General features: G+C 41.5%; 1 protein-coding gene across 4 annotated transcripts in view; it reads left to right on the forward strand.

Moving 5' to 3' along the window:
- Window positions 1-22,662, forward strand: part of SLC11A2 (solute carrier family 11 member 2) — a 52,818-nt gene extending 30,156 nt beyond the window's left edge. For 2 of the 4 annotated variants that reach the window (XM_081249838.1, XM_081249837.1), the window contains exons 2-17: window positions 478-549; window positions 2,005-2,156; window positions 2,710-2,835; window positions 3,271-3,390; window positions 4,865-4,971; window positions 5,716-5,786; window positions 5,894-5,961; window positions 7,402-7,557; window positions 8,442-8,600; window positions 9,433-9,519; window positions 10,408-10,527; window positions 10,682-10,831; window positions 11,392-11,465; window positions 12,086-12,239; window positions 14,063-14,116; window positions 20,247-22,662. In XM_081249838.1, the coding sequence (XP_081105964.1) occupies window positions 516-549; window positions 2,005-2,156; window positions 2,710-2,835; window positions 3,271-3,390; window positions 4,865-4,971; window positions 5,716-5,786; window positions 5,894-5,961; window positions 7,402-7,557; window positions 8,442-8,600; window positions 9,433-9,519; window positions 10,408-10,527; window positions 10,682-10,831; window positions 11,392-11,465; window positions 12,086-12,239; window positions 14,063-14,116; window positions 20,247-20,327 (1,713 nt within the window). In that variant the 5' untranslated portion in view covers window positions 478-515 and the 3' untranslated portion in view covers window positions 20,328-22,662. The remainder of the gene's footprint in view (window positions 1-477; window positions 550-2,004; window positions 2,157-2,709; window positions 2,836-3,270; window positions 3,391-4,864; window positions 4,972-5,715; window positions 5,787-5,893; window positions 5,962-7,401; window positions 7,558-8,441; window positions 8,601-9,432; window positions 9,520-10,407; window positions 10,528-10,681; window positions 10,832-11,391; window positions 11,466-12,085; window positions 12,240-14,062; window positions 14,117-20,246) is intronic. The other 2 variants (XM_081249839.1, XM_081249840.1) reach the window with 2 other exon arrangements.
- Window positions 22,663-23,225: the final 563 nt, after the last annotated feature.

The following is a 23,225-nucleotide window of genomic DNA, read 5'->3' on the forward strand; positions in this document are numbered from 1 at the left end:
GTGCTTCCCCTTCCCCCTTTCCAGAAAATTGAAACATGAGCTTAAATTGTTAGTTAGATCAAAGAGAGTTATAGATCTCTGTCCTTAAAAACTCATCAAAATGGGGGGGGGAGTCAGTCTTTTAAATATTTGCGTTAATCTGGAGGCAAAGGCAGAGACTGGGTAATTGCCTAGCAGCCTCTCTGTGGATGCTTATTGAAAACTATTTGCCCACTTCCCTGAAATACCTTTTGCTTCAGTTTGGTTTTGAAGTCTTGCCAGCAAAAACATGATTAAGACTTTTACATTTTTTATTAAATATCTCTTAATCATATTCTGAAAACTGTAATTATTTTCGAGGTTATCTAATTCAGTAGAACAATTATTCTTTTCACATAGTAAGGGTTCAGTCATACAGAATGACAGAATGCTGGTTCTGAACTTGTTAGTTTTAGTTTGTTCTTGCTAATTCCTCTCCCTCTCTTGTCTCCTTTCCAGAATCTTATTCTAAGAACTCAGACACTCAGGTATCCACCATGGTGTTGGGTCCTGAACAGAAGACGCCAGATGGTAATTTACAGCTTTGTGTTATTGTCTAATTTTTATTTGGAATTAGGCTTAAGCCAGTAACAGAAATTTGCCATATTGTCCTTCTTGTCTTCTGTTCCAACAAAAATTGTCCCCATCTCCTCTCCCCCAGCCAACAATATCATCATGGAGACCTGCTCCATTCAGAGGTCACCACCTGGTAACTTAGGCTGTAAATGAAAATGGATTTATAACCACAGAGACTTGCCTCATATCTTATTTCCAGTTCTGAGATGAGCCAAGATTAGCTACAAGTTTGGTTTCTATAGCAGTAATGCTTGTAAAGGCAGTATTCTTTGCAGACCTGGCATAAAAACCTCTAGAGTGCTTTGTCTGCTCACGGCCCTTCAGATATGCATGGAACAGTAAAATACTGAGCCAGCACCTAATAGTGTATTTAATGAGACTTCTTAAGTGCTTTGACTAATCCTTCCTGATTCTGAATTTCTCCTTTAGAATTTCCATTCCTTTTCTGTACATTTCCTCCTCAGTTCAGTGCCACTTAAGGTGAAGTGGGTCAGTTCCCTATAGAAAGAAAGCTTTTGTTTTTCTGATTGGATGTTGCAAAGGTTTCTTGGAAACTCTGAGATTAGAGTTTTGTGGTTAAAAATAGCCATTTGAAGACTACAGCAAACTGGGCTTTGTATTAGCCCTTTTCTCCCAGACCCTCCCCCTCCCTGCTTTAAAAATTAACTGCAAAATGTAGGATTTAAGGAAACACTGATGATTAATCTGAGATGAGCCCTCCTATCAGGAGGGTGACACCTCCCCCTCCCAAGCTCTTCACTGCAGGCCTTAGTCAGGAGGGTTCCTGTTTGGTGGTTTCCCTGCAGCTTCAGATTTTAGCCTGAAATGTGGCAGGAGTTTGCAACTTACACATTTTTAGAGAAGCCTGATGGAGGTATAATGTCCAAGGATGATTCTTTGAGTAAGTCCTAACCAAATAATGGGGGGCGGGGAGGAGGAGAGAGGGGAGGGTCCCACTAGACTGACCTATTGCCTTCTAAAAGTTAGGATTTTAGGTTACCAGTGGGACTAGTCCATTGAGCCCTAGACATCACTGTTTTTAGAAGAAAATGAAATGGTTCTAAAAATTGGCAAGTGGGAATAGAAGTGTGAAAGTAGGGGGAAACCATTGTGAGATTCATGCTGAAAACTGATGTAGAGCTGAGTGACAGGGCAACAGGGGTGAGAGGGAGCTTTTTTATCATAAGCGTTTTTGTACTTCTCAAATTTCCAGCCATGTGAACATATTGCCTATTCAAAAATTAATTTTTTAAAAATATAAATAAAAATAAAGTACTAGAAACTGAGATAGAGTCAGGCTGATCTTGTGCATTTAGGTATTAAAAATATTTAATATCAGCATTTCTAAGGATGAGCCGTTAGTGTATTTTGCTCACTTTAATTCATTTCTTCTCAAACCTGTTAATTCAGAAGATGCTTCTGGAGACCATGGGGATTCTGCCAGTCTTGGAGCCATCAACCCTGCCTACAGTAACTCCTCTATTCCACAGTCCCCCGGGGGGCACTCAGAGGATCCTTTCACCACCTACTTTGATCAGAAGATCGCCATTCCTGAGGAGGAGGTTAGTGACAGGTCCTTGGAGGAAAACATTATTATCTAGGGGCAACCTATGAGTGGAAAGTCTGCTGGACAACTCCATACCAGCAGCTTCAGGCCTAATTCTGGCAATCTCTGAAGACTGAATTTTTGTAATCAGAGTAAACAGAAACTGATAAGGAAACTGAGGGCCTTGAAAAACCCGTTGCCAAGTTGGACTAGTGAGCATTTTTTCATCAAGAAAGTATGAATTCCATGTCCCCTTTTTTACAGTGCCTTTTGTCCTATTTGGGTAATGGTTGTGCACAGAGGTACTGATATTATTGCTTGGGTTTTAGAATGAAAGGCTGTTGGAAAGAGCAGGTAAGAGAAGCCCTCTTATTTGGACAGAGAGGTGGCCAGCTTATTGATGAGAAGTGGATAAGATGGGTGTGAAACTTGGGCACACCCAGTATCCAACTTCCTAAATGTTCTTAGGAAGCTAATATTGCTGCTTTATATGTGACAAAATAATAGATAAATTAGATCAGCAGTTTGGAGGTGATAATCATTTTGATCTGTTTTCCTCTCTTGTACAGTACTCTTGTTTTAGCTTTCGTAAACTCTGGGCTTTCACGGGACCGGGATTTCTTATGAGCATTGCCTACCTGGATCCAGGAAACATTGAATCTGACTTGCAGTCTGGAGCAGTGGCTGGATTTAAGGTGAACATCGAGTCCCACCCCTTTCCCTTTTAAACACACGTAGCACACCACATCCTTTTCCATTTACTCTTTCTGTTGGATATGAACCTCAGCGGCTACATGCTGATACTTCATTGGCTGTGACACTTCAGTGAAAAGTACTTTTCCATCTGTTTTAAAATTTTATTTTATCCACATTGATGGTTTTTTATTTTATTTTACCCACATAGTTTCCTTGAACAAAGGAGAAACTGCAGATGGGAGAAACTAAGGCTCAGAAAGGTGCAAGGTGACCTAGCAGGTTCTGTGCAGAACACGATGCAGAACTCAGGTCATTTGATTCCTGACCAGGGCTCTTTCCTGAACGTAGTGTTTCCCATTCACATTGCCAAACAACCAAACAAAAAGATCCCAGTTATCTAATGAGTGTAATGGTGGGATTTTGTTCTTCTCTAGTTGCTCTGGGTTCTTCTGATAGCCACCATCGTGGGGCTCCTGCTCCAGCGCCTTGCAGCTAGACTGGGAGTGGTCACTGGGCTGCATCTTGCTGAAGTGTGTCACCGTCAGTATCCCAGGGTGAGCAGTGTTTGTCTGTTACTCATATCATAGGTGACTCTGTGTCTGGCAACCTGTGCTGGCCCCCTTGTATACTGAAATAGTGGAGGATATAGGGATCCGTGGCCCTGAGGACTGGGAACCCCAAGGGAAATTCTGTAGCCCCTCTTGCGGCTGACCCGTGTTTTTGTGCTCCTTCAAAATCTAACATGAGATTCACATTTACCAGAAAGTTTCCTTAGAAAAATTCTGTTTTGAGTAAACATTTACCTTTCACTCTGCCTTTTGGTACCTAGCAGTGCCCAGTTCACAAAGGGGCAGGGGTATTCTGTCTAAGTACTTTCATTCATACATCCATAGTACTCCATCACTTTGCATTATGCATATTTTCTTTTTTGTTTGTCTTTGCCATAAATTTGAAGAAAGTGAGTTTTTTCCTTTTACTGCAAATTATTTACGCAGGATCTTTGGATTTGTTAATAATGATTTTTTAGTTTACCTTGACCCTGGAGTTTACACTGTCCTCTGTAGTTTCCTTCTGGATATTTTGGGCCTTCCTTGCTGCTACCTAAGGCAGGAATGGATGGACCTAATGTCTGGAAGACACCTTTAAACTGGCCTGATCTTTAGATAAGTACTAATCTACCTGCAGTTTGTCCTAAATGTTTAATCTCCTTTTCTGGCTGTGAGAAAGTATCCTTACCTGTTTTTTTTTTTCTTTTTCTTATATGCTTCTCAAAAAAACAAAAAAACAAAACAAAACAAAACCTTGATAATTTATAATTTCTTTTAGCTTCTCTTTCTTCATGTATCTTAGCAGTTGTTTTTTGTGACATATCTTTTGGGTAGTAGGTACCTGGAGGTGTTTTTTGTTTTTTTTTTTTCCTGGCCTCAGTGAGCCAGCACTCCTTAACTGCTTTCTGCTGGATTATTTGACCAGATTAGTTCCCAGATTTTGTTATAGGACACCCAATTCCAACCACTTTGCACCGAGTCCCTTTGTATATTTGTCTTTTTTACTTGCTTGTGCATTACTACATTAAGGATGACTCCAACCTTTTCATGCTTGTTTTGTCTCTTCAGCTATGGTCAGGATAGATATTTTCTTCTGCAGCATTTCTATACTCTCCTGAACAATATTTTGACCATCTTAGCATCCATATTTTCCCCTAAGACTTTTAGGATTGTTTTCAGGCAAAAAATTAAGTGGAAATAATGGATGGAAATTCCATTCTTCTGTCAAGTGGAAAAGAAGGAGAAAAAAATTGGAGTCAGCCACTGCCCTGACCTTGACTCACAGTCTCTGCCACATAGAAGCAGTCTGGTCTTCTCCAGCAAGGGGCCAAGTGGAGCTGAGTTCTGGTACTTTATCTCTAGACCGAAAGCTTTTAAAGGACTGTTTATGGATCAGTGCCAAAATGTGAATTCCAAACTATGGGGGAAGTTCTTAGAAATGATTAATTAGAACCATATCTTTCTGCTCTTTGGTGTTTAGGTTCCACGAATTATCCTGTGGCTGATGGTGGAGTTGGCTATCGTTGGCTCAGATATGCAAGAAGTTATTGGCTCTGCTATTGCCATCAATCTCCTCTCTGTAGGAAGGTGAGGGGTTTTTCTCTAGAAAGTAATCAATGTTTTGCTAGATTTCCAAGCAAGTGTAAAATCAAAAACCCAACTCATTTTCAATTTTCAAGATTCAACTCAAGTATCAATACTTTTTCTGTGGAACCTTTCTGGAACCACCTTCTCTCTTGGCAAATGTAGGTTCTATATCTTCCATGTTCTTATGTTGGGTCATGAGACCCAACACACCCTTTATTATTCAGGGTGTGGCAGTGTGTATTACAATTAATTTGTATGTCAGTTTATCCCACTACACAAGTGAGCTCCTTGAGAGATAAGACCCATACTTTTCAGCTTTGTATCCTGGTTGTCTGAAATAGTAGACAAAGTTTGAATGAATGTGTTATTTTTATTTTTATTTTTTTGTGGTACGTGGGCCTCTCACTGATGTGGCCTCTCCCGTTGTGGAGCACAGGCTCCGGACACGCAGGCTCAGCGGCCATGGCTCACAGGCCCAGCCGCTCCACGGCATGTGGGATCTTCCTGGACAGGGGCATGAACCCGTGTCCCCTGCATTGGCAGGCGGACTCTCAACCACTGCGCCACCAGGGAAGCCCTGAATGTGTTATTTTACTTGGTGCTGTGCCTGGCCTCCTGTCACTGTTCCCTTTTCCCTAAGTCCTTGCTCCTCCAAGTGTTGTATAGCTGGAGAGCTGTTGGGAAGAAGTGTTTCTCAATGTTTCTTTTCTTTCCTTTAATCTCCATTTCTTATCTCTGACCTAGGGTCCCGCTGTGGGGTGGAGTTCTTATCACCATTGCAGATACCTTTGTATTTCTCTTTTTGGACAAATATGGTAAGCAGAGTGGGAATGGAGGGGTCAGTCAAAGGAGCTGCTTTCCATGACGTGGCTGATGGGGAAGTCTGCCTTCTGTGAGCTCACTGCTGCATTTTCTCCCTTAGGCTTGCGGAAGCTAGAAGCATTTTTTGGTTTTCTCATCACTATTATGGCCCTCACATTTGGATATGAGGCAAGTGTTACAGGCTGTTCATTAGCTTTTTAAAACAATTTTTTTCCCTTTTATTATGAAAGACAGTATTTGTTAACAAAAAGCCAAATTCAGTCCTGGGCAAATTTGGAAGGAATAAGAGGTAGCAAAGACTAGTGTCCAGGAAGGCCTGCAGGGACTCCTAGGTCAAAAATGATTAGAATTTCTAGGACTTCGCAGACTAGACTCCCTGGTTCCAAGTTGGCCATCCCAACAACAGAACAGCCTTGGAGAGGGTTAAGGAAGGGATTGCAGGGTTATTCTTGGCTGTTACCTTAGAGGGATTCTGTTTTTGTTCATCCTGGTTGATAATAACTGCAGCTTGGACTTCCTCTGTAATGCAGCAGTTAATAAACTATAGGGGATATAGTGCATGTTTCCTGGTTTGTCCCCCAACCCAGATACTGCATTGGGTTAACCCTAACCCTACTGTTATATGCATCTACAGTAATAGCACCTTTCTATGTCCAATTGTTATAAACTGATTTCTGCTTATTGACCTAGCTAAACTTTTTTAAAAAAATTAATTTATTTATGGCTGCGTTGGATCTTCACTGCTGCACATGGGTTTTCTCTAGTTGCGGCGAGCAGGGGCTACTCTTCATTGCGGTGCGCGGGCTTCTTACTGTGGTGGCTTCTCTTCTTGCGGAGCACGGGCTCTAGGCACATGGGCTTCAGTAATTGTGGCACGCGGGCTCAGTAGTTGTGGCGCACAGGCTTAGTTGCTCCACGGCATGTGGGATCTTCCTGGACCAGTGCTCGAACCCGTGTCCCCTGCATTGGCAGGCGGATTCTTAACCACTGTGCCACCAGGGAAGTCCCTGGCTTAGCAAACTTTTAAAAATCCATCTACTCTGTGAGTAAATGATACAGCTTGGTCTAAGGCTTCCAAGAGAAATGCCGAACCAGGAAAAAGTGTGTATGAGAAGTGTTTCTGAATGAGTCTCAGCAGACGCTAGTGGCAAACATAAGTGATTTTTATATACATAGGTGAACACAGAAGCATGATTAGTGTGGGTAATCAAGAATTGACTCTGTATTCTTGGGTGTGTCTCACAGGAGTTACTGTGAAGCTAATATCAATAAGGCCCTTAGTAGCCATTTTATTTCTTTAGAGTATTAATTACATTCTCTACACATCTATTTTGTTTATCTAAAATATGATGTGAAATATCTGGATACCCCAGTCCTAAATTCTCTGACCTTGTACTGCTTGGTTTTTTTGGATAGTTCTGTATTCCTCATTTCCTATGTAGTTGTTGATGAAGGGTTTTTTTTTTTTTAATTTTTTAAATTAAATTTTATTTTTTTATTTGATGAAGGGGTTTAAGGAGTAAAGGTTGCAGAGTGTTCCCTAGCACTGTGTTACTCCCCTGGTCTCATATTCCAGTAAAGGCTAATAGCTCTTCGGTTGGTATGTAGTATGTTACAGTGAAACCCAGCCAGACCCAGGTCCTCAAAGGCATGTTCGTGCCATCCTGTTCAGGCTGTCATACCTCACAGATCGAGCAGGCTGTGGGCATCGTGGGTGCTGTTATCATGCCACACAACATGTACCTGCATTCTGCTTTAGTCAAGGTAAGCAAGACCCATATCTCAGTGGCCTGTGTAGTTCATGGGATCTTTTCCTTTGGTTGCAAGGGACACACACTTAGTTTACAACTGTTAGAGCCCTGAAGGAGCAAGATGTTTTTCCACAGTTGGACTCCACACACTTGGACTCTGTTTTAATCACCAAGGTGACCAGAGATAACTGACCCCATAAAGAAGGGACTAAAGTCCTTCTTTTTTTTTTTTTTTTTTGCGGTACGCGGGCCTCTCACTGCTGTGGCCTCTCCCGTTGCGGAGCACAGGCTCTGGACACGCAGGCTCAGCGGCCATAGCCCACGGGCCCAGCCGCTCCGTGGCATGTGGGATCCTCCCGGACCGGGGCACAAACCCGTGTCCCCTGCATCGGCAGGCGGACCCTCAACCACTGCGCTACCAGGGAAGCCCCCTAAAGTCCTTCTTAAAAGGTCTGAAGGTGCACCGTGTCTCTGTGTTTAAATCTCAAAAGCCTGAGTGGCTTCGTGGAGGTCAGGAGGAAAGAGCCCAACCTGGCTTTTACCAGTTAGTCCAACACAATAGTTTGCTGGGAGATTTCAGAGACCTTTGTAATTAAGGTTATCTACCCATTAGGTCTGAAATCAGGTTGTTTTTGTAGGTCAGTGGTTCTTGCAGCCACAGTAACTGAGAGCTCAGCAGTCACTCGGTCACTTTTCCCTGTTTGGGGATGTGTGGTATCATCAAAGGGTCATGGAGTTCTTACTCAGTGAACCAGGATGTAAGCAGAGTCTCTCACATTTTATGTGGTCAGTTGTTTGCCCTCTAGGTCTTTCAGCTGACTCCAAACTCATGAAATATTATAAGGAAACTTGTTCCAACTAGTCAAAAAAATGACCATTGCTGTTATCTCTCTCTAGTCCAGACAGGTAGACCGAGCCAATAAGGAGGAAGTTCGGGAAGCCAATAAGTACTTTTTCATTGAATCCTGCATTGCTCTTTTTGTTTCCTTTATCATCAACGTCTTTGTCGTCTCAGTCTTTGCTGAAGCATTTTTTGAGAAAACCAATGAGCAGGTGGTGAGTAAGCCAGGGTCCTGGGTGGTAGTGAATGTGAGGGTAAAGAGGAGGCTGGATTGGGGTAGGAAAAGGTGACAGTGACTTAGAGCTCAGGGAAAATAGATCTCAAGCCTCCATGCTGCTCACTAAATCACTGCACTAGTCGTGGTTTACAGTCTGGGGGCTGTGACCAAGCCTAGACCCATCTTTCCAAGCTTTTGACAGGGAAGGGAGCTTGCCTCAGACAAAGATTGCCTCATGCTATTATTGGTGGCTTCATGCCTGTTTGTCTCTTTGTCATCCCCTTTTGTTTCCTGCTTACCAACTACTAGCCACTTGCCAGTTCTGCCATTTGGTGGTGACAGGTTGGGAGGAACCAACAAACAGAAAACAGAAACTGTGGCTACATAGACTGTCTTGTCCTTTTGAATTCTCTGTCATCTTGATTCCTGATGGCCTATCTAGTTTTGATCACTACTTTCTTATCTATAGGACCTCTGACTCCTGGCTCTGCTTTGACTAAGGACTCCCTATTCTGGATGTCCTCTCATATCTGAAGCCTTCTTAAGGGCCCTCGCCTCCTGTCGTCATTTAAAATGACCCAGCATTCATGTATTACCATGCACACTCTAACTCAGTAAATGTTTTTGATGGCATGGGGGTGTAGAAAGATTATGGAGGAAGACCTCAAGTGACGTTGCAGCCCGTCTCTGCCCTTATCACAACCTGTGTCCAGTGTCTTGCCTCCAGCATCCATCTCTTGGGTGACCTGTGTATAATCTGTAGGAGAGAGCTTCTTGTCTGGGTGCTGGCCTCAGAAGTAAAAGTTGTTCCTAAACTGCTTTGGTTCCAGGTTGAAGTCTGTAGAAATACCAGCAGTCCCCATACTCATCTTTTTCCTGACGATAACTCAACACTGGCTGTGGACATCTACAAAGGGGTAAACCTATTCAGATTTCTGATCTTTGCTCCTAAATCAGTATTCTTAGCATAGTATCTGGTCTCTTCTGTGGATTCACTTCAGAGCTCAGCATATCTTCTCCGGAGTGTGTTTTTTTCAGAGGTCCAGATGCCGGACAAGCCTTTTGGGTTACGTGGAAGGGAATAGAAGATCAGCTGAAAAGATGAATTGTATCAGCAATTCCCAAACTTGTGTTGATAGTATATTGTTCTATAGGACGTTAATTGGGGTGACTGAAGAAAGTGTTCCTGGGAATTCCCTGGTGGTCCTGGTGGTCCAGTGGTCAGGACTCCGTGCTCTCTCTGCCGAGGGCCTGGCTTCAATCCCTGTTCAGGGAACTAAGATCCCATAAGCCGCACGGGGTGGCCAAAAGGAGAGAAAGTGTTCCTAGTAAAGTGGTGGTCTTTACTGGGGCCTCTCTGTCCCTTTTATGCTGGTTACATTGTGAACCTCCAACAGTAGAATATATAGTATGTAGCATTTGCAAAATTTATTTGAGCTCTCTCTTCATTCCTCTTACCATCTTGCAGAATAGGGTGTTAAGGAATTTAATTTGGGAAGTGTTGTGGACTTTTTTTTTTTTTTAATAGTTAAGGTATAGGTTGAGGATAAAGGCTTTAGGAGCCTAGAGAAGAGAAGGGACTAGGCTGAGGAGAAATAAAGGTCCCTCCAGCAGAATTTAGGTTGAAAGCCTCTAGAATGGGGTCAGGACCTAAGTCTAGCTTCTGTTACAGTGCCCAGCACAGCGCTTGATATAGGTAGGTGCGTAGCCAGGAAGAGGGAGAAATGTCGCAGAGGAGTGCTATTTGGAGTGTTGTCTCAGGTGGTCTTTGATACAAACATATCTTTCTCCCTTGCCTCTCCCAGGGTGTTGTGCTGGGGTGTTACTTCGGGCCTGCTGCACTCTACATCTGGGCAGTGGGGATCCTGGCTGCAGGACAGAGCTCCACCATGACAGGAACCTACTCTGGCCAGTTTGTCATGGAGGTACCTGCTGTTTGGACTGGGATAGACTAGAGGAAGAGGACATTGCCCTTTTGTTTCTTCTTAATCCCATGTATCTAAGGTCTTCCTGAACCTCCCTAGACCTTTTTCTGTGTCCTATGCCAGACATTCATCCTGTTTCTGTGTTTCCTTCTAGGGATTCCTGAACCTAAAGTGGTCACGCTTTGCCCGAGTGATGCTGACCCGCTCTATTGCCATCATCCCCACTCTGCTTGTTGCTGTCTTCCAAGATGTAGAGCATCTGACAGGGATGAATGACTTCCTGAATGTTCTTCAGAGCTTACAAGTGAGGAGGGAGCTGGGGAAACTCACATCCCGTTGAGTCAGGCAGCATTTTTTATTGCCCTTAGTTACCAAGCCTAGTGCTGCATGCTGGGGAAAATTCAGATGAAGAGAGAGGCACAGTCTTGGTCTATAGCAAATGCGTATGAAATCCCTGTCATCTAAAAGGCTTTTAGAAAGGGCTGGGTTTTTAAGCTTGGTTTTTTTTTTTTTGAGTGGGAATTATAAGCTATAATTACACATAGAACACAAAATTATTGTTCGTTAATCCAAGCAAACATTAAATAATGTATAGGACACTGCTAGATTTTATGGAGATTAAGAAGACGAGGCAGATACAAATTTTGTATCTGACACTATGTATAAGACACTATGCTCATAATTGACGCTAGGTTAATGACACCTCTGCACATTTCCACATAATGCATGTTGGAATGATAGGGATAATTTCTCATGGAGTAGCTGAGGCAGGGTCTGTGTTTCCCTTTTGCTAACAGGGCTACTCTCCGGGGTGATACAAGGACCCCCAGTGGCCCTATCTGATCTTAGGTTTTTCTTTTCCAGCTTCCCTTTGCTCTCATACCCATCCTCACGTTTACGAGCTTGCGGCCGGTAATGAGTGAGTTTGCCAATGGAATGTGAGTGTTCTTCTTTTAGTTCCCCAAATATATATGGGGGAAGGGTATCTTCATCAAACAGGCCAGTCAGAAAATAAGTCATAGGGGAACTATATGCTTTTGAGAGGTGATTGCTAAAGCTGCCCCCTTGGTCTTTGACTTAGAATATGGACACTGTGAATGTAACAAAGGAGGGCAAGCACAGTTTTCATTTCTGGGGGAAATTTTTCAGTTTTTAGGGCTTTAACTCTTTAGCTTCAGCCACTGAAGTTTAAAGCACCTTAATTCCATGTTAAATGATCTTGATGAGAAAGGCATGAGCTAATACCTTTTATATACATCTTTAAAGGACATGGTTTATTTGAAATGACTTGTTACACCTCTAGGGACTCATGACTTTTTGCATTTTCAGGGACTTAAGTAATACGGGTTATTTGATAGTGTTTTTTTCCCCCTCTTTGTCCCTATCATTATGTAACTTTGGCTCATTTAACCTAATCTGGGACATAAGAACCACTTTTCAGTTCATTTTGAAATGCCTCTTAACTCCTGTCCTGTGTACCCCAAAAGACACAGTGTCTTTTTATGTTTGTGGACAGGTTGGGCTATTCCACCAATAATTGTGTTGTTTCTTTTTACAGAGGCTGGAGGATTGCAGGCGGTATCTTGGTCCTTATTGTCTGTTCCATCAACATGTACTTTGTCGTGGTTTATGTCCAGGAACTAGGGCACGTGGCATTGTATGTGGTGGCTGCTGTGGTCAGCATAGCTTATCTGAGCTTTGTGTTTTACTTGGTAAGTCCATTTGGGAGGGGGCAGGGGCATATAGGTATCAGGGTGGTCGAGGTGTGGCTAACACTCAGAAATGAAAGGACCTGAAAGAGTTGTTAAACCAGCTGTGATTAAACAATATTTTTAACCATAAAATTTACCTTGGTTCCTAAGAGCTATCATTTTTTAATTTCTGTCACTTCTGTCTGGTTTCCATTCTTAATAATTCCTAACAAGAGAGCGTAGTATGTTTGAAGAACTAAAAGAAGATCAGCCGTGTAGAAAGTAGAGAGTGGTACGAGATGGGATTGGAGAAGGGAGCTGTGGAGTGTGATTTCCAATCTTTGGAGAGCAGCACATGTGGGTTCACAGCCCTGCCCAGCTCTGCTACTTAATAGCTATCCAATAAGGATGTAAGTAAATAGTGATATTCTCTCATTGAGTTATTCTAGAGTTATTTTAAAATGATGGTTATAAAATATAGCTACACAGAAAAGGAATGCAAAATTGTGTATACCTAGATAATCAAAAAAATTTTCAAAAGTCCAGAGTAAATTATGTAAAAATAGTAATAGTTGTTGTCTTAGGCTGGTGGGATTATGGATATATTCTTTTCTCTATTTTCCAGATCTTCTGTAACATTACTTATATTAATGAAAAGCAGCTACAGCAACAACAAATCCACCTCCCTATTCTACACACGTTTCTCTGAAAAACACAGGCGTTGAGGATTAGGGACAGCAAACTTTATACCATGTCTGCTACAGAGAATGGCAGGGATGGAGGGTGGAAACCACTGCTCATCTTTATAACACTTACCTAGTCCCCATGCCAATGTCTGCTACAGGTTATGTACTTGATTGAGAAAATCATTTTAGTGAATATTGAAAAATTATGCCCTGGATGGATATATCCCTCCTTTTTTCCTCCCCAGTAAACCATGGGCACGCTAAGATTGTGCTGACTATGATATAGGGACTTATTCCAAGGAAACCCAAGTAACTGAGTATGTCCTTGACAGAAACTGTTTTAAAAATTTGCTATAGAACTTAAGGGAATCCTTCCTTCGTGCAAATTGGTTATGAAGGTGCCGAGTTCTCAGTCAGCCTAAGACTACTGAGATTGTTGAAGACCCATTTTTTAAAATAAATTTATTTGTTTGTTTGTTTGTTTATGGCTGCATTGGGTCTTCGTTGCTATGTGCGGGCTTTCTCTAGTTGTGGCGAACGGTGGCTACTCTTCCTTGTGGTGTGTGGGCTTCTCATTGTGGTGGCTTCTCTTGTTGTGGAGCACAGGCTCTAGGCGTGCAGGCTTCAGTAGCTGTGGCATGAGGGCTCAGTAGTTGTGGCTCCTGGGCTCTAGAGCACAGACTCAGTAGTTGTGGCGCACGGGCTTAGTTGCTCCACGACATGTGGGATCTTCCTGGACCAGGGCTCGAACCCGTGTCCCCTGCATTGGCAGGTGGATTCTCAACCACTGTGCCACCAGGGAAGTCCCTGAAGACCCATATTTAAGGCTTAGGGCTGATTCTAGAGTGAATTACTACTGTTTAGCTCCAAAACGTATACTTATAGAGCAGCTCAGGAGACTATAGCAGTTGTATTAGCCAATCAGTCATTCCCCCCATCATGAGGAATGGGGTAGGACTGAAGAAAAGTGGTCTTCAGGGAACTCTCCCAGTCAGCTAAAAGAAACAAACCAAACACAAAGCAGTAGGAACAGAGGGAACTCAGTATTGAAAGTAGTATGGCAAAAGAGGTTTGTATCTGAGCAGTGCAATGTAGGCAGTCATGGTAAGAGGGCTCTTCAGAGAGGTTGGTGAATGATGACTGTATTTTCTCTTTCAGGGTTGGCAATGTTTGATTGCACTGGGCATGTCCTTCCTGGACTGTGGGCACACGGTAAGCATCTCTAAAGTCCTGCTGACCGACGGAGCCACCAGTGGCTATACTAAGTAAACACTGGGTCAGTCTGTCTGTCTTCCACAGGTAGCCATCAGAGCCAGTGTGTTGCTATGGTTTACTGTGTGAACATAGCCAAAAGTATGTGCTGTTGCACAGACTGCATTTAGGACTCAACTGTTTGTTGGGAAAGGCTTTGCATATGTGTTTTAAAGAAGCCATTATTTTTCTTCCTGACCTCCTAACCTGGGAACTGGATAAGGTAGGGTCCTTGAAAAGCTGACATCTGCTGCTCTCAAACAACACTAAACTCTTTAGCTGCCCAAGGGCCAGCTTGTTTTACCTTTCTGAGAGATAATCATCTGTGCATGATTCTTAACAAGACTGACTATATGTTAAAAAAACGTATTTGGAAAATGCAGTAAATTTTTCATGATACAAATTACAGAATGGGTATGCAAGTTTTGTTTATCAAAAGATAATGGATTTTAAAAGGCTGAGAAATACCTTCCTTATGCATACCCTTTGAATTATTTTAATTTAAAAAAAAATCTCAACTAGGGTGGTTTGATCCATTTGAAATATAAAATTATGAGATATCTACCTCTATCAGGTTCAGGATTCTTTTAACTTATTTTCACTTTAAATTTCTCTGGATGTTAAGAGGGGTGAGAAAGCATAAAGAAGATGGTAAATGGACAGATAGCAAAACTCACCTGTAGGTGGTGGTTACTCATCTCATTTGAAAATCACTTCGACGATTTTCCTCAGAGACTGAAAGCTTATCGAAATTTTCTTGGGAGTTCTAATTTTAATAACTTTCATGTTAGTACCAAGCTTTCCTGATGGTATTTCTTCTTGAGCACTTAGAGTCATGAAACCTTCACCTTCCTCCTCCAGGAGGGTGGTGATAGAGATGGTAGTGCTTATGCACTGATGTTCTCATGAGACTTTGGGGTGAGGAGAAAAACTTGAAAGAAGAAGAGCCATCTGTTTTATTCCTAAAAGCCACCTTCTACCAGAATCGTCACCTTTTTCTGAAGCATGCCCAAGACGACTTGCAAGGCAATCTCAGGAGCTCTGGATCTAACGGTTGCAAAGCTCGCTCGCTCTCAGCAAGTCCTTAGGTATCACTATGGTTACAAAGATCTCTCAGCAGGGTTGTGCTGGGCTACCTTTCTTCAGCCATTCCCTCAGAGGGAAAAACTTTGAGACCAGATGGTGGAGCTCTGGAATCAGAGGAAATGGGTCCCTTCAGCATGCAGCTGCTGCTCTTCAGCCACTTCTGACATGTTTACATGTGGAGCCCGAGACTATGTGATTATCTCAAACCAGATCACATTTGTCTGATGGAGATAAATAATCAAGTCTTTTATAGCCACTGACTTGGAGAGAATAGTAATGGGAATGGCATTGAAGGACTTTTCATTTTTGGTGTTTTCCTTCTGGAGTCCTTGTTGATTGATGTTCTCTGTTCACCTGAGCTCCTAAAGGCATTATTGCCGATACTTTGTACACAGTTAAAAGCATAGACTGAATGGACTGTCTTTTATATGGCATTAAGGGTAAACTACTGTGTTTCACTGACCATAGCTTTATCTCAGCCCCTCCAGTGATACAGCACAGGATCATGAGAGACAAATTTCCCTAACTGTCCCTCCTCATACCCCTCCCTCTCCCCTACCATCATTCCCCAAACTGGCATAAGAGCATACTGAAGATATCAGGGACTGACATCTTAGGCTCTTGTCTGGCTGCTGTAGGTGCGGGCCACACTGACAAAATTCTTTGTAAAGACACTACAGTAACATTTACCTTTGCCCTCAGTCTGGGTGAGTCCAGTCAGTCTCAGATTCACAAATATTTAGAAGCCCAGGTAAAAGCTGCTAGTTTTCTTTGAAAAGTTATATATATGACTTGCAATGATGGAAAATTTCTTCCCAGTTAAATGGCATTTTATATCAGTGTGTGTGTAGTATTATTCAGTGTTAAAAACACTCCCATACTGTATTCCACTTGATCCTCTCGGATAGAAAGTGTACTTTCTTGTCAGCCAGTACTTTGGGTACAGTAAACAATGTTTAGGACTGAGGTCTTCCAGTGCCAGCATGTGCGGTATGTTTGTGTGGAATGTTTAAGGATATACAATTGTATTTCATGTAAACTGGTCCTTGTTCTCCATAAATGTGGCGTGAAATAATTGTGCTGCTGCAGCATACTGGGAATTAACAGGGATGGGAAAGAGCTGCAGTTTGGCTCCTGTGAGGTCCTGCTAGTAGTTTTAGGAGTGATTACAGCAAGTTTTTAGTGATCATTTAACAATATGTAAACTTGGTTTGTAATTAAAAAGTTTTTTTTCCTTTTTCCAATTTGGTTTCCTGGGTATTTTTTTAACTTTGAAAATACTTTATTAATGGGGCGTCAACCACTTTGAAATATTGAAACATCAACTACCACCTGGAATGACATACTAAACTCACACTGTTAGTGATTTTTCTCTTTAGAAGAGAGAGACAAATACAGTTGATCTCTGGACAACCCAGGGTTGGGGCACTGACCCTCCATGGAATAAAAAATCTCTGTAAAATTTATAGTTGGGCTTTCATGTTTATAGTCGGCCCTTCATGTCCAGTGTTCCTCCGAATCTGTGGTTCCGCATTCTCAGATTCAACCTGCCTTGGGTCATGTAGTACTGTAGTATTTACCACTGGGGAAAAAAATCCATGTATGAGTGGACTCACGCAGTTCAAATTCATGTCGTTTAAGGCTCAACATAGGTTTAGTTCCCAGAAGACTTGATGAATTGCAGACACCAAACACTAATTTCTGTTACCCACTTAGTCAGAGAGTTTTGCCATTGCTAAAGGTTACATCATTACCATATTTAAAGTTGAAAAAACATTGTCATCTGGCCTTTTTCTGCTCTAAGCTAAACATTTCTCTATCTGTAGTCTTGTTTCACCATTGAGGTCTTTTATATTCTGTATATGCTGCCAATAAAAAGTATGAGTATTTGAAAAGAGAAACCAAAATTGTTTAGGTTAAAAATGAAAGCATTTTGGCAGACCTGATATATATGGAAATATTGGCGCCGTTTAATAAAAACAAAGACAGAGCTCAGACACAGTAAACTACTAGCCTTGTCACCAAACACATGGCAGGAAAATCTAAGTCAGCACTTAATTTGTTTCAAGAGTGTCACTAGAACTTCATTTTCCCTTTCTCTGTTGCAAGCTTTCCCTGTCTGTCTTACAGGAGCTGAATACTGTAAGTAGCACCATAGAAGTTATCTGGCAATTTTGTTCTCCATGTTGTCCTTCCTCATTTAGCTCTCCCTTCTAACTTTGTTTTTGTTTAAATCTTTTTTTTTTTTTTTTTTTTGCCTTGCTGCGTGGCTTACGGGGTCTCAGTTCCACTCGGGCCCATGGCAGTGAAAGCCCAGAATCCTAACCACTAGGCCACCAGGGAACTCCGTACTTTGGATTTAATTTCAGAACTAAAATAGGATGCATAACAATTTGAAGATCCTGATTTGAGATATTTCCTTTAGCTCTGCCCTCTGGAGTACTTTCTGTTCCTTCCTTGGATAGGACCAATGAATCCAAATGTGTCACCTTCTCTTGGCACCTTGGCTTTTGAATGTTAAAAATGACTAACACACTGCTATGTGCTAGTCAGGGTCTTTGCACTCATATGATGTCATGTAATTCTTATAACAAGAGGATCAGCCTCTATATAGATAAGGCAACTGAAGGACCAAAAAGTAAAATAATACATCACTAAAAAGTGGGCAATTGGCATTTCAACTTGACTAGCTTAATTCCAGAGCTCACATCATCATTACCAATCATCCTATGTAATATATAGTATACACTTCATGCGCAGTTAAGACACCAAGCTTTGGTGTCTAGCAGCACCAAGAACAGCAACATATCAAAGATACTTTGCTTGATACTCTGATTAGTGCTAGAATATGTTTTAGATCAAAAGCTGCCAAAAAAAAAAAAAAAGAAAAAAGCTGCCAACTGGCAGGCTAATTTTGTTTGGCCTGTGCTAAATTTTAAAAAGTACCTGAATGCTTTTTGAGGTAGGTGTGGAAAATGGGCAGGGCCCTCTATGATCCTACCCCAGCAATAACTAAGGACTAATAGTTTATTCATTTGCATACCTCTCTGCCCTTGAAAGGTTTAGCCAATTCCTGTGCAATTTACCCCATCTCTTAGTGCCTCCGAGCAATATGACAAACTTCTCCAATGAAGGAGTGCTCTCTACTAAGTCATCTAAGTGATACAACCTGGAGGTCATGGGACTAAAAATGCAACCCTTGTTTTCTACATAATGAAGAAGCTCAGCACCTTAGCTCACTTGAGAAAAGACTGCAGTGAATTGTCAGTGTATCTGACAATCACTCTTGGTTACTAAAACTTGAGTCATAAGACCCTAAAGTGAGTAAGCAAGCTGAAGTCTGAAGTGCTGTTCTGCCCTAAGGCCAGTGTGACTCAGTCATTTCCTAGCCCACTAGTTGAGAATAGTTTTATCTTGGGCTCTATTTAGTTTCATCTTCACACAGTCATCACAAGCTTGTGAGGTATACAGGGCAATTTGTAATGTGTTAAAAAATTATTGAAGACTGGAACTTCCCTGGTGGTCCAGTGGTTAAGACTCCGCACTTCCACTGCAGGGGGCGCAGGTTCGATCCCTGGTTGGGGAACTAAGATCCCGCATGCTGCGTGGCACAGCAATTACTGAAGACTAACATGAGATAGCTTATTAACGTACTTGACATTTTCAAACGTAGCATTTATTCCCATTTTACAAATAAGTAGGATAAGGCTCCAGAAAGATACATGACTTGCTCAAGGTCATAGGAAGTGGCAGAGTTGGAGCTTCACCCCAACTCCAGTTCCTTTTCCACTGTGTAATAGAAACATTTTCTTTCTATGAATTTATAGTGTGCATTCGGCATCCTGAGCACTCATATGATTTCATTTAATTCTTATAACAAAAGGATCAGCCTCTATACATGTGAGGCAACTGATAGGCCAAAAAGAGTTTGTTGTTGACAAGGGGCAACAACATTCCTAAAACTCCAAGTAATAACAGTAGGGCTAAAAGGAGACTCAGTGATTGTCCCATGGTGAATTCGGAGGAAAGAAAAAGTAAGATACAACTTCACAGATGCCAACGCAAACCATCTGGATTCAGGTCTCCAGGGGTGGGTCTGACAACGTGTTTTATTTATTTATTTATTTATTTTTTTGCGGTACGTGGGCCTTTCACTGTTGTGGCCTCTCCCATTGCGGAGCACAGGCTCCAGACGCGCAGGCTCAGCGGCCATGGCTCACGGGCCTAGCCGCTCCGCGGCACGTGGGATCTTCCCAGACCGGGGCACGAACCCGCGTCCCCTGCATCGGCAGACGGACCCTCAACCACTGCGCCACCAGGGAAGCCCCTGACAACGTGTTTTAAAAGCAACGGAAGTGATTCTAATTCAGCCTGATAAACGTTTGGGATCAGTAGCTCATCTCTTCTCTTAGTACATGCCATTTTGTTTTTTTTAATGAAAGGCTTTGCTTTCCTCATGTGCCAAAGGATAATAGGGCCCAGATAATAGGGTCAGGATTTAGATTATTTGCAATTTGATTTCTTTTTTTTTGACCGTGCTGGGCAGCTTGTGGGATCTTAGTTCCCCGACCAGGGATTGAACCTGCTCTCTCAGCAGTAAAAGCCTGGAATCCTGAGCACTGGGCAGCCAGAAAATTCCCTGAAATTTTATTTCTAACACACTTGGTATTAAAGTACAAAAGCTCGCACTGCGTTTGCTCTTAATATCCTGGTCAGAAACAATCATCCTGAGGCAGAGTGTGTCGCAAGAATAGTCAAAGTGCAAATTTTCCTGAGGGCATTCGGTACTATCTCAATCGTTAACTATTTCGGCTCCTAGCAATTATTTTATATACAATAAACCATTCATGTATCTGTAAGCCATTTCTTTTCTGAAATGAAAGTCTATATAGCAGAACTGAAAAAAGACCTACATTGATATGCTGATTATAAGTACTTAAATGCCAAATTCAATATTTAAATACTTGCAAATCAGTCTAACCCTTTTCCATCTTTTTGTCCTCAGTACCTACGTCTGGGATTGACAGTTCAGCCTGAACTCTACCTTCTGAACACCGTGGATGCTGACTCACTTGTGTCTAGATGACTGACAGCCTGAGACTCTATAGGACCCACTTTCTCTTAGTCCTTTTGTGCCAAGTGTCCTGTTAACGTATCTCTGTTAGTTCAGTGGTGAGTTTTGTTCAACCATTTTGAGCAAAAGGCAAAGATTTCCTCATGGGACGGGTGTTAAAAGCCGACAGCTTTAAGTGTAGGTCAGAGACCCGCAGAGTCCTGCAACTGCCAGAGTTAAATTTTTAGCCTATGATGGTCACACACCCCTATGGGCTTGTGTCTCGACTTACGGAATTTTAAAAATATATATGTGTGTATGTTTAGGTAAACCTGAACATGTCAGTTTGGGTAGAGTTTTAAAGTTATATAAAAATGATAGATCTTTTGTATTTTTTTAACAAATGTTGCTCAGATAAATCAGATATTTATTTTGTCTGGGTCGCAAGTGACAAAGGAAAAGGAGCACTGTTCTTTTTCAGAGTGAACTGGTCGAGCTGACTTACTTTTAAAGTGATACTTGACTCTAGCCAGTTAAATTTCACTTTGATTTTTATTAACCAGACCTTGGTAACTACTGATACTGGCACGTCATTTCCAAAGAAAACACTGCTTCTATTCGGCATATTTAATCCTGGTTGTCGGTGTGCTTTGTGATTGTTATTTTATTTGTTGCTTTTCTTGAGTTGTTTTCAGAGATATGATGGTATTTACCAAAGAGCTCAATGCCTACAAACAGGATCCAGAAATCACACTTAAACCAATGATCAGTTTTCCCTGCTGCTTTGTAACTCAGCCCATTCTAGCATTTAAGTTGTAGGTATAAAAAGAATTCTAACATTTAACTTTGTAAGTCCCAACAGAAGATAATGGAGGTATTAGTTTTCTTTCTGATGTGTGTATAGTCCCACCATGTCTTTTCTTCGCACTTTTCCCATTAACACTCCAAACACCATTTCTAGGTCCAAAGTCTATTTCCCGGAGTGGCTAATATTTCTAATGCTGACTCTCCTAGGGGATGCTAAGCGTTTTAAGTTATATATACCAAGTATAATAGTATGAGATGAGAACTAGACTGGGACTTGGAAGATTTGTCCACATGTCACAAGCTGCCTGCCTACATGTGGCTTATAGATATTTTTTGACCCCCTCTTCCTAACCAGGATTTTTTTTTCCAAAAATTTTTATAATAAAACATTTAATATTTAAAATTTGAAAGTTTCTGCATAACGATCTGATTGAAAAGTCAGAAGATTTTCAACACTGGGCCCACGTTCCTTCACGGAAGTGCAGTTGGCTTGAACTGAATGGCAGCTATCCTTTTTTTTTTTTTTTTTTTACATCTTTATTGGAGTGTAATTGCTTTACAATGGTGTGCTACTTTCTGCTGTATAACAAAGTGAATCAGCTATACATATACATATATCCCCATATCTCCTCTCTCTTGCGTCTCCCTCCCACCCTCCCTATCCCACCCCTCTAGGTGGTCACAAAGCACCGAGCTGATCTCCCTGTGCTATGCAGCTGCTTCACACTAGCTATCTATTTTAATTTGGTAGTGTTATATAAGTCCATGCCCAGCTATCCATTTTTAATGGAATATACTCCAGGGTGGCATCCATGCCTTCTTTCATTTCCTTCCAGTCCCAAAGGCATTGAGTTTGCAAACCCTGCAGCCTTTGTGTGTTTGAGCATCACTTTTCTCTTTCAGCATAAAAATTAAATATCCAACCTCTCTGCCTTATTTTATTTTTTTTTCTGCCTTATTTTAAAACTTAGCACCTTTCAATAAGACTTAAAAAAATCCAGACAGTGCCTATGTTCACTTATAATGATTTGATCCTCTAAGTGGCAGGGATTTTTTCCAAGATGATACTTTCAAATTCCCTCATTTCTACTTCATGGCCCTTGAAACTTCTGATAAGAGGGGCAGCCTTGCAACCTAGGTTAGAGACCTTCTGATCTCAAAAATGAAACTGAGTTAACGCCACTTACCAGCTTTTACTTGAAAAAGCGACTTAAAAAATGAGTTTCAGTGTTTTGGTTTCTTTATACAGAGACAGCAATCTAGATGAATCAGTTTGTTGGATTTTCCTCCCTCCACGGGCAATTTCATTTCTCAGTAGTTTCACTACCAGAGAATATTTGGAGAAAGCAAAAAAAAAGCAAAAAAAAAAAAAAAATCCTGTTTTGCAACTAATAAAAAGATAAGGTGGTTGGTTAAACAGAGATGAAGTACTTGAGGGGTTTCTGTAGCTTTTCTCCATTCTTTAACTGTATGTTACTAGGAACAGACTAGAATTTACAAAAATTTATAAGTATACCCCTCAGGTCATGTAACTCCTGTAATCAGAAAATTTGATAATAAAGCAAACTGAATCATGCTAAAACCAGTAGAGAAGATTGATGTCTAAAGAGTGAGTCTTGGGTAAAGTTTTATGCTAAGTTAAGAATATTTAATTATTCTTTAATTTATGATTTACAAATCTGGATTTCTATGTTATGTGCTTATATAGATATTAATATAGTCAATCTTTTTTTTTTTGGCTGTGCTGTGCAGCATGTGGGATCTTAGCTCCCCAGCCAGGGATTGAACCCTCGCCCCCTGCAGTGGAAGTGTGGAGGCTTAACCTCTGGATCGCCAGGGAAATCCCAATATATTCAATCTTAAGATTAACCTAGATGCATATACTCACTCAGTTCCTGGGGTTTAACACTGTGGAGTCAATTTTTTAAAAGGATGTTCTGACAGTGTATACCCAGAATGTTAGAAAAATGCAATTAAATAATTGTTACTGAGCAGCTGCTGCTACCTACCTGTGTGTTGGCTTAATATAAAAGGCAGTCAGAGCATATCCAGGCACATGAAATAGTTTAATTAATCAGTGAGGCAGAGGTTACAGCAGACGATGAAAATAGCCTTCTCAGTTTT

Source organism: Mesoplodon bidens, assembly GCF_964165515.1.
Source record: "Mesoplodon bidens genome assembly, chromosome: 11".
NCBI classification, from domain to species: Eukaryota; Metazoa; Chordata; class Mammalia; order Artiodactyla; family Ziphiidae; genus Mesoplodon; species Mesoplodon bidens.